General features: G+C 36.1%; 1 protein-coding gene across 2 annotated transcripts; it reads left to right on the top strand.

The window, feature by feature from the left end:
* Positions 1–5,080: 5,080 nt before the first annotated feature.
* ASB15 (ankyrin repeat and SOCS box containing 15) lies at positions 5,081–18,634 on the top strand. Of its 2 annotated transcripts, XM_072401578.1 has the most exons (10): positions 5,081–5,169; positions 6,814–6,929; positions 12,713–12,768; positions 12,848–12,979; positions 13,911–14,069; positions 14,772–15,017; positions 15,836–16,007; positions 16,253–16,823; positions 17,663–17,816; positions 17,929–18,634. In XM_072401578.1, exons 2-10 carry the CDS (start codon positions 6,832–6,834, stop codon positions 18,102–18,104), a joined length of 1,764 nt encoding a protein of 587 aa, XP_072257679.1. In that variant the 5' UTR covers positions 5,081–5,169; positions 6,814–6,831; the 3' UTR covers positions 18,105–18,634. The 2 variants fall into 2 exon arrangements, with proteins under 2 accessions (XP_072257679.1, XP_072257680.1); XM_072401579.1 differs by lacking the exons at positions 5,081–5,169; positions 6,814–6,929 and adding an exon at positions 11,395–11,830.
* Positions 18,635–18,853: the final 219 nt, after the last annotated feature.

An 18,853-nucleotide genomic window follows, 5' to 3' on the forward strand; every position in this document is an offset into this window, starting at 1 on the left:
AACTAATCGAGCGGATGTAATGATAACTGCAATATGTTTGGGAATTAGGAAAGGGAATTAGTCGTCCTAAAATAAGTTTTGTCCCTATACAAGGTATATATATATATATATATATATATATATATATATATAATTCACACAATAATACAATTGATGATTCCCCTAAAATTTGAAAACCAAATGTATACTAATTTGCTACATTATATATATATATATATATATATATATATATAAATTACACTGGGAAACAATTTTGAAATAAATTTTTCTTGACTTTACACTTATTTACACTAATATAGGTATGCTGATTCTGAAAGTGCAGTTAGTTTTCTTCTATCACGTCAGGTTTTTTCTCTACTGCTTATATTATTGCGATTACTGTAGCATGGATTCGTATAGGCTATTCATTTACACGCAAGACAGTGTGGTCAGAGGTTGTGCGCTGCTCTACGTAGTGAATAAACAACATTTATTTTTCTACTTACACGCGTATTTCCTTTCAGTTTATGGCTGGCTCTGCTGTATCTCATTGTATGTGTCTAAATAACCCTGATTCATTTTGTTAAATCTGTGGCAGTTTCATCATTACCAGTCAAAGGGCGAACATCAGCACATTTGTAGAGCAAGCCTATTTGGCATATTTCAAAGTTAAACTTGGTGATCAGTATAAGTCTTGGGCCCCTCATAAGATGTGCAAACAGTGTGTCGAGGGTTTACGGATTTGGACAAAGGGAACACGTGATAAGATGCCATTTGGTATACCTATGGTTTGGCGAGAGCCAGGAGATCATTTCAGTGACTGTTACTTTTGTATAGTGAAAACTTCAGGATATAACAAGAAAAATAAATGTAACAGAGTATCCTAGTCTACCATCAGCTATACGCCCAGTGGCTCATTCAGATGAAATCCCAGTGCCGGTTTTCGTTACACTACCCTCTCCTGAAGAACATGATTATGGTGATGAGCTAGGTGACAACAATGAAGAGTTTGAAATTGAAGAGGACTTTGTTCGTAAGGGATTTGATCAGCATGGGTTGAGTGATTTGGCACATGATTTGGGACTATCGAAGAAGGCTTCAGAACTTCTAGCATCAAGACTGCCTGAGAAAAACTTACTTGAAAAAGGAACGAAGGTATCGTACTTTCGAACCAGAGAAATTTAATTTCTGCAGTACTTTAGAACTGACAGTGGCTTTGTGTATTGTCATAACATACCTGGTATAATGGAGGAAATGGGAATACCAATCTATTACTCAACTGAATGGGGACTATTCATCGATAGCTCAAAGCGAAGCTTAAAATCTGTCCTCCTTCACAATGGCAATATATTTGGGTGGTCCCAATTGGCCATTCAGTTTTTCTTGTGAAGAATATGCAGACATAAAGAGAGTCATTGAGTTGTTGCAATATCACCAACACAATTGGGTCATCTGTGTTGACCTTAGAATGGTATGCTTCCTTCTTGGTCAGCAACGGAGATACACCAAGTATCCCTGTTATCTGTGCATGTGGGACAGCAGAGCTTGTGAGAGGCATTGGGTGGAAAGGAATTGGCCTCCAAGATCTGCCCTAAAACCAGGTGATCCAAACATTCTACATGAGCCATTTGTTGATGGAAAGAATATTATAGTCTGGCCTCTGCACATGAAACTGGGTCTGATGAAGCAGTTCGTTAAAGCTTTGCCAACTGATGGAGAGTGTTTCAAGTACCTAATTTTGTTATTTCCTAGCCTGTCATTTGCAAAAATAAAAGCATGTGTGTTTCATGGTCCACAGATTCAGCAGCTCATCAAAGATAATCATTTTATCAAGACAATGTCAGAAGTCGAAAAGAATGCTTGGGTATCATTCTAAGCCATTGTCAAAGACTTTCTTGGAAACACACCACACCAATAATTACATGGAAATTGTCCAGAAACTCTTGGGAACTACAAAATGTTTGGTTGCAATATGAGCATCAAGGTGCATTTTCTGCATAGCCATATTTCTAACCTCCCGGAAAACCTTGGTGCAGTCAGTGATGAGCAAGGTGAACAATTCCACCAAGATTTGAAGGTCATGGAAGGACGGTATCAGGGTAGATGGAATGTACATATGATGGCTGACCACTGTTGGAGCATCCAAGGAGGATGTCCTAACACTAAACACTCCAGGAAAAGCTATAAGCGTAAACTTTTTACCTTAACCGCTTACTCGATTAATTTTCAAATGTTTTACTATGAAAAAAAATGTCATAGAGTAACAATAAATCCTTTGTATGAACAAAAGATATTTAAGTAAACAGTACATTCAAGTTATTTCATTATTTTTTCATGGTACAAAAAAAATTGTATGTTTTTTGTCAAAAATGGAGGGTACTCAGTATCGTAAAAACTAGATGTAATAGCAAAAAATCTGGGGTCATTTCTGGATTCACCACCCAAAAATTAGTAAAAAAACAAGTGTAATATCTAACTCAAGAACAAGTCTTATTATTAATAAACGGGATTCATATAGCGCCAACATATTACACAGCTCTGTACATTAAATAGGAGTAGCAAATGACAGACAGATACAGACAGTCACACAGGAGGAGGAGAGGACCCTGTCCTGAAGAGCTGGCAATCTAGGAATATACAGTGTTCTCCACAGCCCCTTTTAGCTGGGCGCACCATCGGGCACTTTTCAGTAACCACTCATCTGTTTTTGAGTGGATACTGAAGAGCTGGGTCACAATAAAGGGACTGCCACCCACCTACAATTTCTTCCCACTCAGCTTAAAAAAGGCTCTGGGTTAAGCACTGATATAAATATATTTGCAGTGTAGCTTCTACATTAGCTTTCATTGCATATTATACCTTTAATATAAGATGCATATTTAAGACTTTTTTTTAACTAGTCAGTAAAGTGAATGTTACTAATAACTTTTCATCTATGATTGTTTTTATTTTCTGGGGGTCAATGGGAGCAGAAAGAAAATTCAGAAGCCAGCCAATTTAATTCCATGTACACACAGCTTATTTGGGAATGGGAAGGAGGCAGCCTTCTATGCTATAAGGCCAATGGAAAGGTTGAAAGCTACCTTACTGCCTCCTTTATTTATTGTATTTATCTATCGCAGTGGTCCCCAACCTTTCTGACTGCTGGGCCCGGTAACATTGAAAAAAAATTTTGCCGTAGCCTGGTACATGTACAGCTAACACTACTCTGCAAGCTCAGAATAGCAGAGAAGTGTAAGAGAGCTGGTGTGCTATCAGAGCTGCTGGGAATGACAGAGAAGTGTAAGCCTTACATACATTGCTCTGCCATTCTCAACAGCTCCTGTGTAAGCAGTGTGAGGAGAGCCGCCTGCGCTCCCGCTATCACTTTGTCACTAGCTTTAAAGCAGTGTAAGGAGGTTCTGCTTCTGCCTCCTGTCATTTGCGACCCGCAACTCACAAGCCATGCAAAGGTACCAGTCTGTGGCCCTGATCCGACAGACAGCAGTAAAACATCAAAAATTGGTTTTGTTTATGTATATTTGTTTTTTTTTTCCTCAAAGTCTCATCTATTGAGCTCACAATAAGATTTCAGCATCAGATTTCCGATTTTCTGGTGGATACAGTGACTTGTGGCTTCTGTTATATTCAGCAGTTGGATGCGCATGTGATACAAACCAGCAACACAGTTTGAGGATGTCTACTTCTCCAACCAGCTACTGATTGATAGTTGACCTTGTGCAAAGGATTTACAGGAATGCTGCAATAGGTGATAGAAGACCAAGGGTTAGAAAAAAGACTGACTGCCATATTTAGAGAACAGAAGGATTTTTTTTCTCTCTACAGGAGATACATTTATCTCTGCAGGGAGGGGGTATCTAAGGATCACTATGGTATGCTTTCAATTAATCACAAATTTAAACTCACACCAATAAAGACTTAGTGTTGTATGTGTTTAATTCCCAACTTCACATCAGTTTGCTTATCCAAATATATTCCAGGTGCATCAAAACAAAAGGTTTGTAAAATCTTACTGTTATTTTTCCTTATCAGCCATATCCTGAGTAGGAAAGCTCTGTCATTTGTGTGGAAGCAGTGATTTTACTACAGATATTCTATGAGCATTCCCCTGCTGAATCAGAGTTGTATATTCAGCAGGGAACATGTATATACATGGACCTTGATATGTTTTTATTAATTTTAAACTGAAATGCAGCAGACAAAAAATGGTCAATTTTACAACCTAAAGAGGAGCTCTTTCTCCAGTATAGAGCAAAATAATATTTAGTCTTGTTAAATAGGGACCCATACATGCCCCATTCCATGACGCACTGATTGCAGGGAATGTGGCTAATGTGGAAAATTCTAATGGGTTTTCATACACATTTAAAGCACAAAATAAAAATAAGTTGATGTAAGGACCTATTTTTACACTGTAATATAAAGTGATGCCATATTCACAGAAATAATAGTCTTAAAAAAATGTCCTACTGTGTCACAAGACTGGTCTTTTTTTTTTTTTACACATCAAGGAGGAGGGATTTACCACCCAACATCTATTTTTAACTATTCTAACCATTGAGTTAAATAGTAACATTAATAAAAAGTATTCATTTGAGTTCTTCTTTAAGGTTAATGATAGTGTTTCTTTATATCTTAAGTATTTATTTATATTTTTAAACGGGGCCTTTCAGGACAAAAGTATGGGAGCCATCATTGTTCTTTTTTGTAAGGTACAGGGTTATACTCAATCATTGCTTCACTACATATTGTACTACTGAATCACGACACGTTAATGCCTATAGGGTGTCCTGACACTTTACTTTCTGCCTGCTTATTCTGGACCAGTGACTCACTGGTCCAGAGTAAGTGAATGAAATAAAATAAGATCTCTTACAAACTAATGCTGCAACAGTAGTAGTAAGCTTAACTACATTGTATGAAGTGGAGTTATATGACTGTGAAACTCATGTTAGTTAAAAGAGCTTAATCATTGTTCCTAGGATGTATCGGAAAGAGAATCATGCAATGTAGTTCTTTCCTATGAGTGTATGTGTATGCTTAGTGTGCTTCTTCACAAGGTCAGATCTATATTTAACAGATGGGTTTCATGTTTAATTTTAGAGAGTGTGTCACTGTGTTCTGGAGGGTGCTGTTCTTGTGACAAGAAAAAGGCCTCTGTTTACCATGTTCAGATGAGCACTACGAAAGGTGAGATTCACTTTGTAGACCATAAACCATTCTTTCTGCACTACAAGATAATTATCTAGGCTTCCACATGGGATTGGGGTTATCAATAAATCAAATATAGTTGATATTCTCTGGTTAGTCTCTAACCTATCCAGTTGTATTTATCCATACATGTATCATCATGACAGGCATGAGCTGGTCCTCTTTATTACTTTCCAGCTGTTGTTAAAGATGTAGCTGTGTACTGAATATTACATAGTGCTAAAATATTAATTCTTAAAATGTATAGCCATTGTTCTTCCTTTGACAGATAGGATTACAAATCGGTATAGCTTTACACAATCACTATTGACGCATGGCTATTGATTGAAGTGTATATCACTGAAGGAAGACGTTTATTAAAGTGAGATGCTAAGGTAAACAAACCCTGTAAGTTTCTGGTTTGCATTTTTGCGCATCAAAACTCCCATATAACCTGATATGGTAGCTAAATAGGATGTAATTTCCAGAGCATTACAAGGCTATGGTATGTAAAGCAACAGCTGCCAAAACAAATGTTACTATAGGTTACATTTAGAGATGAGCAAATAATTCAAATTTGCATCGAAGCTGACCAGCTGTTCCTCCCCTACTATTCTGATCATTGATATCTCTTTTACATGTGTAGAATTATTTATAATTGTAGAATAAATGTGGAATTATTATAAATTTAGTTTAAAAACTAAAAATGTGTTATTCCCAGACCAACAGCAAACAACCTAAGTGCACCAGACGTATGGCCTGGCATCCTATACCAGAAGCTTTGAGCATGCCACTGCTACATTATAACACCTTCAATAATGCTAACTCAAATGCCTTCCAAGACTATGCAGCTTTAAAAGCTAAGTTCAGTATGAAAGGAAAATTGTTATAAAAATGGGCCTATGTATTGTACAGCGCTGCATAATATGTTGGCGCTAAATAAATACTATTTAATAATAATAAAATTAATAATAACAATATCAGCAAGTGTTTGCTAAAGCAGTCCACCAAGACCTTTATCTTTGCACAGAAAAATGTTTAAAAGTAGTAAATACCAGCATAAAATAAAAGGTTTTAAATAGTAAAACTTCACTTTTCTTGTTTTCCAATCAATACAGCAAAAGTTGTGTATCAATAGCCCACAAGTTTTAGCTACAATAGGGAATGAAATCCCCAGTCAGAGTTTCTTTTTTCTTTTTTTAATTGTGTGATTTTTTTTTCTAGCCAGTTGTGTCCCTATGGGGTGATTCTCCTTCACTTCCTGTTCTAGTTACACAACAGGTAGTACAATGAAATCCCCTCTCCGTAAGTGGATCCTTATAGAGAACTGAAGTCCAATTATTACCGTAGACAGTGGAATATTTCCTTTCATTTTTGTATCCTGTTGACAATTTAACAGTTTTAGATTTTTCATCAGTTGGTATTTAATGTACAGCGCTGCATAATATGTTGGTGCTATATAAATCCTGTTTAGTTATAATAATAATAACAATAATAATTGATACACCTTAGGAAATCTATTTGTGTCATAAGTTGTTGAATGCCATGTATACAGTACATGATTGCATTTTAGTACATAGTAAATATCCATGCAATTGTTGCATAAACATATTGATTTATTTTACTTGGCCTTTTCTTTTCAAGATACTGTAACAATTTATAATGGATGAAACTGAAGAAGAACAGTTGAATAATTATGAAATTCAGTTTGGCATTCAGGAATCCTTACAAACAATCGCATCTCCTACTCAACAAGCTGGGTAAGAAAGAATATTGATGGCATATTTGGGCCAAAATAATGGAAAAACAATACTTGACTGTTTGGTGTACCAGAACACTGTTTTTACTTTCATCTGAAGAGTTACTGACAAGGCTGGTTTGAAAACAACTGATATTCAGTTAATGACACTTTGAAAAACCAAGCACAGAATTGGCTGTATATTCCAAAGCAGTTGTAAAGATTTTGCTTAAGAGCTTGAAATCTTTTGGAAATGGTTTAAGGAGAAGTTGTTTTATTGTTCATCATTAGAATTTATTGCAGAACTGCAATATTTAACTTAAATTACAAAACTAGGCAATGAGATGGAGAAATGTAACAGTGCAAATGTACATAAAGTAGACGATTCCTTTGATTGGTCATCCAGTTACCCCCAGCCTGTGACTGGACACTGAAGAGGAGAAAGCACATTATAAGGGGTCATCATTATGCTCTTCCCACCTGCTGGGTCCTAATTATGCCCCTGTTCTCTTTTGGCATTGTTAGTGTACCTAAACAAAGGACTACATGAGAGTTCCATCAGTGGAGATCCATGTAATTATTCTAAAATACTAATACAAAGATGCATAAAAAGATGCTGTTCTACCTAGGAAAAGGTTTGCATTTCTGTCCATCCAGTCCTGGAAGTTAGTACAGCCAGCATGGTAACTTTACTATTCTTTTTTGCAGTTTACTTGCACGCCATCCAGTGATTGGACAGGGAAGGAGCAGCAATATTTTATTGAGGGCATTTCTCTGCTTTCTCCTCCTATCAGTATAAGTAAGCTGCAGGATACCTGATCCTTTCCTAGTGTTGTTCCTTCCTTACCCATTACTGCTGTACAGGGTATTAACCCTTTACCTTCTGCAATCTGGATACTAATAATCACCAGTATCATGCTGGCTGCTAGGGATATGCGTAGCTTTTTACCTCAACGGTCATTGATAACCAGGATAACCAGTCAGAGGGGTTCCTGTTCATTTGGTTGGAGGTATGGACAAATTATGGCTGTTTTTTTGGTTGGCTGTATTGACACAATAAATTTTTAGATTGCAGATAAACATGGCTATCTTTAGGCTGCAGTGCCACCTGTTTCATATTGTAATTTTTGCATATATTATTACATTGTTTTAAAAAAAATAATAAATATATAGTTTTTTTTTTACTTTAGGCTGCAGTGCCACCTGTTTCATATTGTAATTTTTGCATATATTATTACATTGTTTTAAAAAAAATAATAAATATATAGTTTTTTTTTTACCATATTGAGCATTTGCCAACCTATAATTAAAACCTAGACGTTTTCTTGTTTAAATAGTTTGTGATATACATGCCTCATGTGTTCTTAAAAGTGTATGTATAACATTTACAGTAGGTATTCAGATTAGTTATAGAGTTATTGTCCAGTTAACCAATGCATGCTGATCCTGGTAATTTTGCCCTGGGAATATTGGTGTCAACCAAATGACAGAATCATGCATCGTCATGTTTAGTATATACGCTAGTATAACAATTATTTGCATTACATTAATATCTGCATATTAAGGTGTCTTTTATCTGCCTAAAGTTCACATTTAGTTTGTAGTTTTTACCAAATTTTAGATCTTAACATTTAGAGTAAAGTTTTAATAATAACATAGAACTATTAATATTGAAGAACAAAAAGTTCATCTAAGGTAGCCTATTACTGCCTGAGCATAAATTGTACTCATATTTGCATTTTATTATTAGTTTTGCTTTGGTAACAAGGAAGTTATCTTTATATTTAGTGACATGGTTTATCTGTGGCCTGGCTTGGAACACATGCACATTTGATAGCGCATTGGTATAATTAGTTGGCATTATTTCATCAACACTCTAAATGCAGTAATACTTGTTAGAATTGCTGATTGATAGAAAAATAGGAAAGGGGAAGCATTAAAATTGTATGTACAGTTTATCAAATTCATATAAGCCTATATATTTCATCATAATTGTCTGTGGAAGTAAATGAAGGATCATGTTTAGGAAAAAATTTGTGAAGGATAAACTCTATTTTCGGTGTATCTTAAAGTGGGATCAGCCAGGGTATAAGTGCCAGAGGTCAGCTACAGAACCCGATCAGTTGGATTAACGCTTGGCATGTAAATTTCACTATCATGTTCAGTGAGTAGGCGTAGATAAGAAAAAGTGCACTCGTAGAAAGGAAGATGGATCAAGACTGTTCGTATGATGCCATACGTACTGCTAAAAAGAGTCACTGGCAGACAGGTATGAATATCTCACAAGGGCAGGAAGGTAATCCAGGTCTCTCCAGTGGGAAAACAGAAATTTATATAAATCTGGCAAAAGTCCTAACTCCACTCTGCTCTACAAAAATGTGGTTTATCAGTTTCCAAGGAGAACAGATTTGCACTCATTTCCTGTGCAGAACTTAGGGTAAACCTCTCCAAGGTAACACAGAAATTCCAACCCCTCCTTATCTTATTAAAAAAAAAACTTGGATGGCTATAGTTACAATTTATGTAAGAATAATAAGGTACTCGCTGACAATACTGTCATCAGATATAAAGTGTATACAAACATACAACATGTAAATATAATACATAGAGATACTTCCTCCATTGCAGCCAACATCTGGTTATATTGGGCCTGATTTATTAATGCTCTCCATGGTTGAAGAGGATACGCTTTCATCAGTGAAGCTGGGTTATCTAGCAAACCTGGAATAGATCTGGTCCACGATTGAAAACATTTGCTAACAAATAGCAAAAGACTTTTGAAGAAACCCATTCCATGTTTGCTGGATCCCCCAACATTACTGAGGAGAGTGTATCCTTTCCAGCCTTGGAGAGCTTTAGTAAATCAGGCCCATTGTGTCAGATGACTGTGTATCCCTACTGTCACCACCTGATCATCTTCTCCAGCTTCTACATCATAAGTGTGCCCCTGTACCTTCAAGCACCCATTAACACCTTGGTAGACCTATATAGCATGTTGGTGCATGTGTGTTAACCTGCATCATGTTGAATGTTAAACTTTATTGTGGAAGCACACTAGAATGGACCACATAACAGACATTATTTTCTTTTTTTTTTCAGTGAAGAAATACCATGCAATGCATGGTAGTACATACATACTGTGCATTGCCGAGTGCTGAAACCCATGTTAGTCAGTACATTGTGTTAATGCATTTTGGTGCCATTACAGGGAAGATGGAAATCCTAAATATACAACCATACTTTCATTTTCTTATTTATCTAATGAGAGTTTCTTGAAATCATTTGGATATTCTGTTTAACCTTAATATCCATAAACAACAAAATGTTGTAATTAGTCAATGCAAACATCACAAAAACTTTGGAATGCTCTTGACAGAATAAATAGGTCATTCACCCTATCATAATGGAACAAGCTTTTAGATGATGGCAATGTTTCAAGCATAGTCTAGCAATTAATCTTCCAGAGCTCAGTAAAAAAATACAAGCTTGGAAGGAATTCAGTGTCATAGACCAATAATGTCTGATGACCATCTGGTTTACACAGAATAGTGTCGGATTTAGAAGCTCATTCTCTGGTGCCAAGTGACTGGAATTGTTTTGCATGGATAAAATTAGGAGTAGAACATCCTGGTTTAGACGTATTGTTATGCAAACAAAACATCACCTTTTGTCAACTCACTTTTATGGAATATGTTTGGTGAGTGGTAATTGATTTAAAGTATTGTAAATAACATTGCAGTGCAGGCATGATAGAAAGGTCAATATAATAGAAATTATGTGATAACATCAAGTGCAGGAAGAAAAAGAATAAAAATATTTAATTTTAGTTTACAATAAAGTAAATTAGTATTTTGCTAAGTAAGAAGTTGATCTGACAGTTCATCCTTTCTGTTACTGATACAGATAGTCCCTGAGTTAAGGACATCCGACATACGGACAACTCCTATATACGAACAAGGCTACCCTGCTCACTCATGTGCAGGACAGAGGCTGGAGGTGGTGGTTTGCATGACTTGCAGAAGAAATCTTTTGCTAAACACAGCTGAGTTTGTGGGTGATCTCTTCTGCATTTTCTTGTTACTCTTTAATGACCAAGACAAACTGTGTACTTTTAAAGCACAGCTTTCTCCAGAAGTTAATGAATGTCTAGGCTTCATAAAGTTTTCTTTTTCTTGCTTTGTTTGTGATTAGGTCACAGTGAGGATTTTATACAGTAACTGACACCACACTGCTAATAATATGTTAAGACGAACATCTGTCCTAATTGCATTTATTAAAATAATGTACCTGTTCTAACTTACATACAAATTCAACTTAAGAACAAATCTACAGTTCCTATCTCGTATGTAACCCGGGGACTACCTGTACTTACCTTCTCTTTACTCCCTAGCTACCCTATTCACCTGCTGGAGCTGTGTGAAATGAATGGTACTTCTGGTTATGGTGAAAAATGTAATTCTTTTACCATTTTTAGTCTGAGCGCCCTTAGCCCTGTTTAGGCTAACTTAATCTGACTCAAACTTTGTACTGAAAATTCATAATTAACTCTGCACTCTGCTATACAATTTTACCTTTTTGAATCAACCATTGCATAAAAACTCAAAGATTCATGGTGCCTATATTGTTCTTTCTTCTTTTTGACCTGTTCTTATTCTACTGTGCAGAATGCCAAATACTTCTTACTCATACGTGTACAGTACCAATATGGGGCAGACGGACAAAGTTAAAGAATAATTCTACAATTTCATGAACTAGAATTTGTTCACAACATTTTTGTAGCTTGCAGAGAACATGATCTAAGTGCATAACAAAGGCACTGAAATTAAAACTTATTTAAGCCTGGTTGATGGATGGATCTCAAGCAGTCAGTGAGCAGTTCTCATGTGGCTGACAGCCTGCCACCACTGTGTTCGCATAAAATAGGTGAGTGGTTGACTACTGACATCGAACAACATCATTTCCCTAAAACTAAAAGCTTGTACTATCCACCCAGCAGCTGCATGGCAACCATGGTCAAGGCATTACATGCAATGTCTCAACTTTGAGAGTGAAAGCTCCCATCCCAAGAACTCAGAACTATAATTTAACAAAAAATGGAGGTGTGAATGAGGTGTTTTTTGTGATCTCTGAAATGGAATTATTTCACAGTAAATGCAGCTATAGAGGTAATAGTTTGTTTTACAACTTTTACTGCCTTTAGCAATATGTAAATACTTTAATGTCTAGAATTTGACAACTGTTTATTTTTAAATCAGAATAGCTCAGATGTAGGTAAAGTAAATATGTCTTATTAAGATTCTGTCCGTCTAAAGGCACTTTCCACCCCCCAAAAATCAGCCACATAGTCTAATGATTTTCTAGATCTCCTCAAGATACACAGTCTGTGTCATACTTACTGGCCAAGTTCTTTTTCCTACCTACATTTCTCACTTTTTTTTATATTGCATTCTTTATAGTACATCAGAAACACATGGTGCTTATTATAACATCCTTTTGAAAGTTTGTTCTTTTTGCATTATCGAATGTTTAACTCTTTAGCAGCTTCTAAAAATGGAAAAAAAAGTGTTGACTGAACTTTTATTTACAAAATAATTCAAACTACTCAAGGATCATCAGTAAACTTATTAAACATAATATTCACTCATTCCTATTATGTGATACTTCCCCCAGCTCCTAGATTGTAAGCTCTTCGAGGCAGGGTTCTCCTGTGTCACTGTCTGAAGCTGTCATTTACAACACCTATTTAAAGTACAGTGCTGGCACTATATAAAAAAAGTTTAATAATAATTACCCCTTTTTTTACAGTGGGTTTGTACCAACAAGCGAGATAAACCGCAAAATTGTGTCTGCTATACAGCAAGGTAAGTCAAAGAGTTGTTTTTGTCATTTTTCATTGATGCAAACATAGAGTAAGTTTCAAATGATGTCTGATGTTTTTAGGTGAAATCACAGAACTCCAAAAATACATGAAATATAAGTATGCCCTGGATGAAGCTGATGAAAAAGGATGGTTTCCTCTACATAAAGCAGTAGTCCAACCGATTCAGCAAATCACAGAAATTGTTCTTGATGGTAAGGTGCATAGAAGAGATAAGAAACACTATTCTAGGGACATAAACAACAGGTTCATTCCATGATGGTATTTTCATGTAGTGATTTGAAAAACACCTAAAGGATATTCGAAATTTGAAATACTGTTATCAACAATATTACAGTAAATGTATGTCAGTGTGGGTATGGTGTTTCTGAACTCTGTATTTAACTGTTTGTGCCCCATTATAGGGTAGTATTGGACATGCTCACATGGACAATTTTGCAGCAGTTACAGGGCAGTGCCACTGCTTGCCACCTGTACATCTAATACTATCCTGTTCTGCTTCTCCCAGGATTGAAAGAGAGCCTTTTAACCTGTAGCAGGAAGTTGTGATGTGTTTGATGTTACTTGTAGTGCTTTGCAGTCAGATGTGTTCTGAACCTAATGCCTGTACAAATGTCTCTGCCAGGTAACTACTTGTAAACCATTATGAAAGGCAACACAGTTTGTTAGATAAGAATGTCTTGTCTTTGTTAGAGAAGAATGTCTACATGCAGTTGTATAGCTGCAATCTCTTTTCAAGCCATCAGTGTAAACAGGTAAAAATTGGGGGCAGAACCACCCGCTGGATTTTTTTAATCAATATTATTAAACAGGATTTATATAGCACCAACATATTATGCAGCGCTGTACATTAAATAGGGCACGGTATTGCCCAAAAATACACATTTGTGGCTAAAAAGTAACTTGCTTCAAACTAATAATGAAAAATATGAAAAGCTAATATTAAGTAGGAAACAAATTTTATTGCTAGATGGCTTTCTCCAAGGTTATTTCACAGGGAGATTTTTATGGAAGAAGTCTACTGTATGTTATGAATGGCATGAATGTCAGTCTGTTATCTCCTAAATCTGTCAACCACGGCATTCCATGCTTATTACTAGAAAAATAATTGCTGTATTCATATAGCTGTGTATAAACCACAATGGGAGCAGAAGACTAATGATGGAGAAACACCACTTACACTTGCTGCAAAATCTGGACTAGTTGAAAATGTGAAAGCACTTCTAGAGAAAGGAGTTTGGCCGAACACTAAGAACAGCAGAGGAGAGTCACCACTTCTAATTGGTAAGATTTGCTACAACAATGTCCACAAACAACAATAAGACAATTGAATACCTACCATACATAGTATATTTTAATATACATACTTCACTGCCTGAACAAAAAAGTCACACTTTCCAAAATTTCATTAGACAACCAATGAGCTTTGGTTACAACACTCATTTGTTGGTATCATTTTGATGAGCTTTTGCAATGTCACAACATTTATTATGCACATTCCAAAGATTCTCAATGGGATTATAGTCTGGATGTATGCTTCCTTAACCACTCTCCCAATTTGAACTCAATGAATACCCATGTAATCAGGGAAGAAAAAAAAAAATCTTGAGGGAAAAATCTGGTCACTTAGCATATAAGGGTAGTCAGCTGACCCAATTTTTTGGGGACATAACATTGCTGAAGCCAGACCTGACCAACTAAACAATCCCAGACCTCACAGGCTTGATGACTTTTTTAGCCAGGCAGTGAATATTCTGCTAGGAAGAACTGTATTCATAATAATGTTTAAGTTTGTTTATTAGATGCAGCAAAACGTGCTCCAAGATTTAGTGTTTTACATCACTGTAGTGTATTTTTTGAATCTCAGAACTGATACTTTAGTTGATTAGGCACTATTTTTTCTTCCATGTATTTTATTGAAATGTATTTTGTTCTGTTATTTTATCTCTGCACACATTGTAACCTCTTGTCTTTACATTTCCACAGCCGTTAGGATTGGGAGTTATGATATGGTGGTTACTCTGATAAATTACAATTGCACCATAAACCAACCCTGTGTAAGACGTTGGTCAGCACTGCATGAAGCAGCAAAGCAGGGACGCACTGATCTGATCTCCCTACTCATAAAGAATGGTGGAAATGTTGGTCTTAAGGATGGCTTTGGAGTTACACCACTGGGAGTAGCAGCTGAGTTTGGTCAATGTGAAGCACTTGAACAGTTAATTCATAAGGGTATGTATTGATACAATTTATATAAAATATCTTTTTCAATAAACACTGTTACTTGGTACAGTAACCAAGTAACAGTGTTTATAACTGTTTATATAGTGTATAACAGCGTTTATAAAGCAGATTAGGAAACCAAACATCTTTTGCAAGGGTTGGCTTAAAGTGGTTAGCACCTTGCAGTACTAGAGAACATGTCTCATTGTTCATCAATCTTGGGCTGTACTTTAGTTGTTTTTCCTCCCAAAAACAAACTGGTAGGCTTATTGCCCCTTCTTGCCCCCTCAAAAAGTATCCTTAGACTTTCAGCTCTGTAGAATGTATCATGTATTCTCTAGTTTTTATCCATTGCTTAATTAATATGTATTTCGTGTGTTCTGATGTGTAATGCTTTAAAGCATTGAGGGCAATATTCCAGATTTACCCATCCCTTCCTCCCACTCCACCTAACCCACCCCACCCCACAGGACCATACCAATGTCTTCTGGTCCATTCATGCCACAGGCAGCCAAGAGGAAGTGTCTACATCAGGAATGCAGTGACGTGGACACCAGTGGAAAGGAACCCAACCAACAGAGGAAGATAGAAGACCAGGTTACATAGCTGTAGCATTAGCTAAGTAAACATGAGGTTTATGGTTTTTGTTGTTCTTTCCATCATTTAGTTTAAGCAGGTGTTTAAGCCCAGAGATCAGCTGTAATGAGAGTTGCCCAGATCTGCCAAACACATAATATTGTGCAGTTTTCTCACTTTTTACTTTACTATGCCCTTGTCAAACATCCAACAGAAGAAATCTTATTCCTTATTCCTAATCTTATTCCCAGGTGGTGACATTAACCTAGAAGCAGATGATGGGTCTACTGTGCTTTCCGATGCTGCTGAAGGTGGAAACCCAGATTGTGTGGCTCTTCTTTTGGAATATGGAGCAAGTGGAAATGTTCCAGATAAAGAAGGATATCTTCCTATACACAAAGCAGCATATAAAGGACATTACCTGTGAGTAAACCTATTTTTTAGGATGCATCTTCTTCTTCTACTTAGAAATCTTTTTATATAAAAAAAAATGTCTGGCATGGCCTGGAAATCATCTGTCAATGTTATTAGTGTAGGTTACAAAATCATTTACGATATAGGATATGATACATGGCTTGTGTGGGCATGTGCAGATCTGCATTTTATGTGTGTCTTTCATCCACATTTTTTTTTCCACAAACAATAACTATTCAAATAATTTTTCCTAGGGCATTAAAGTATCTTATTCCTGTGACATCTCAACATGCAATTAGAAAAAGTGGTCTAAGTCCTATACATTCAGCTACAGATGGTCAGAGTGTGCAGTGTTTGGAGCTACTTATTGAAAATGATTTTGATGTCAATGCACTTTTGGCGGAACACATCTCTGACAACTATGGAGACAAAAGAAAAACAGCATTATTTTTTGCAGTATCCAACAAAGATGTTTTGTGCACCGAGATGTTGTTGAAGGCTGGTGCAGATCCAAATGCAGACCCTCTAAACTGCATGTTAGTGGCTGTGCGCTCTGGAAACCATGAAATAGTAAGGCTGCTTTTAGCTCATCAGGCTGATGTCAACTGTTACTTCACAACTGTGAATGACACTCATTTTCCTAGTGCAATACAGTACGCCCTCAGTGATGAGATCATGCTACGATTGTTGTTAAATAATGGATATCAGGTTCAGAAGTGCTTTGACTGTATGCATAGGGACATTTATGGTGGTTCATATTTATGGGCAGTCTCAGAAGAAGAAGAGCTTCCGGGCTGGACCTCATGCGTTATAAAAGACAGTCATGTAAGTATGTGTACACTGTGTAACTAAATCATGGCCTAAATCATTGTATATAATTGTTTAAAAAAATAGAACTTGCACTGACCACAACCAGAAATTACCTTACCTTTCACCATCTCCATAAATAAAATGTAAAGCCCATTTAAACTAAAAATTGAATGAGGCACAAGAGCAATCAGGTTTGGTGGCTCAGTGGCTTAGTTTTGACTTTCTTGGTCAGGACAGTATTGCATCCTTTTTCAGCCACTAACCAGACTTCATAGGTGGCTGTGTGGCCATCCGTGTCCCAGGGTGGGTTTACTGAAGGTGACAACAGTGAACCTATTTTGCATATTGCATGTTCTAACAGTCATGTGAGTCTTCATCACAAGCCCATATGACAGAGTGACATTGCAAGTATATAGTTAGAAGACAGGAAAAAAGGTTGTCCTCTCCAGAAAGTGTTTGAACAAGGACCTTCATGTCAAGATCACCAGATATTATTTTAATAAAAGCTGCAGATTTAAAAACTTTAAAAAATTACTTTTTTACTTTTGAAGTTACATTACCATTTCACGTTTAAATACCATTCTAAAAATTGACTTTACATCTGCTTTAATGCTAATTGTCATCTAAAGCAATTTACTTTCCTTCTGTATAATGCTTTATGCCAAAATGTTTTTAAAGATATTACAAAAAAAAAAATAGGAAGTTTACTCCAACATGTATGAAATACATTGCACATACTCTTTGGACAAAGAATATATAAGAGATAATAAAGTGAATGGGAGCATAAAATAAAAGTAATTAGAAAGCAAATATACAATGTGAAATGTACTTTTATCTACTTACCTTTGTTTCAGTTCTGTGACTTCATTACTGTGTCCTGGATGAAGCATTTGGTTGGAAAGGTTATTAGAGTGTTAGTGGACTACATGGATTTTGTTCCAATATGCACAAAAATTAAAGCCACACTTGAAGCACAGAAAGAGTGGGCAGAGATCCAAGACATTATAGGTAAAAAAAAATACTAGAAGTGATATTGGTACCTCTCTGTGTACATGATGTTACATTTCTTAGATCCACATCATGCACTTATTATTTGCTTTTCATATTGGTATGCTTGTAGGAAATCCACGTCCATTGAAGCATTTGTGCCGGCTTAAGATTCGTAAAGTTGTTGGATTGAAGACGTTGAAGAGTACGTCATCAATGAAGAGATTTCCTTTGCCACCGCTTTTAAAGTCTTATTTGTTGTATAAGGAGTATGATTTGTATGGGAAGGGACTACAGTTTGACACGTGATAGGAAATGGAATACAAAGCCAAATTTCATACTTGAGAAGAAGACATGTTTGAGAACCAGCATGTAACTCCTGTAAATTATATAGTTCAACCATCTTGATCAAATGAAATGAAAGCAATCATTATACAATCAATAAAGAGTTCTGATTCATACATGCAGTAACCCTCACCAACTGATGAGAATGCACGCTAAAGTCAATCTAATATAAAGATGGTGATTGGTTGCTAGAGGTTCCTGCACCTAAGAAGTAGAAGTTTTCATAGAACATAGCCAGATGTTAGATATGTGCTGTAAAATGACACTTTCCTATTGGGTATAGGGGTACTTACAGAAGAAGGTAGCAAAGCTACAAAACCCTTTATCTGCATTGTACTGCTCCTATTACAATATCACTTGTTATCCATAGGAGAGAGTGCATTTATATGACAAAAAAATCTTTTTTTTTTACTTTTCTAAAGTATATCTAAACCGTGTATGTTGTCTATGACACTATTTTATAAATAAAGTTATATACAATCTTGAAAAAAAAATCTTCTTTTCTGACTATTATATATTAACTAATGCAGTACTTGTTTTATCATTATCTCTGTTCTTCACAATTTTTGAAATGAAAGTAATGCCTTGACCTTTCCATGAGGGCACAAAATGCTGTTTCTTTGGAACCTGCACACTTGCCTATGCTTGGACAAATCCAGGTACCATTGCAGCAGCTTCCCCTGGCTCTATGGGTGCTGCAATATACTGTTTTC

This window comes from Pyxicephalus adspersus, chromosome 2 (assembly GCF_032062135.1).
Source record: "Pyxicephalus adspersus chromosome 2, UCB_Pads_2.0, whole genome shotgun sequence".
NCBI classification, from domain to species: Eukaryota; Metazoa; Chordata; class Amphibia; order Anura; family Pyxicephalidae; genus Pyxicephalus; species Pyxicephalus adspersus.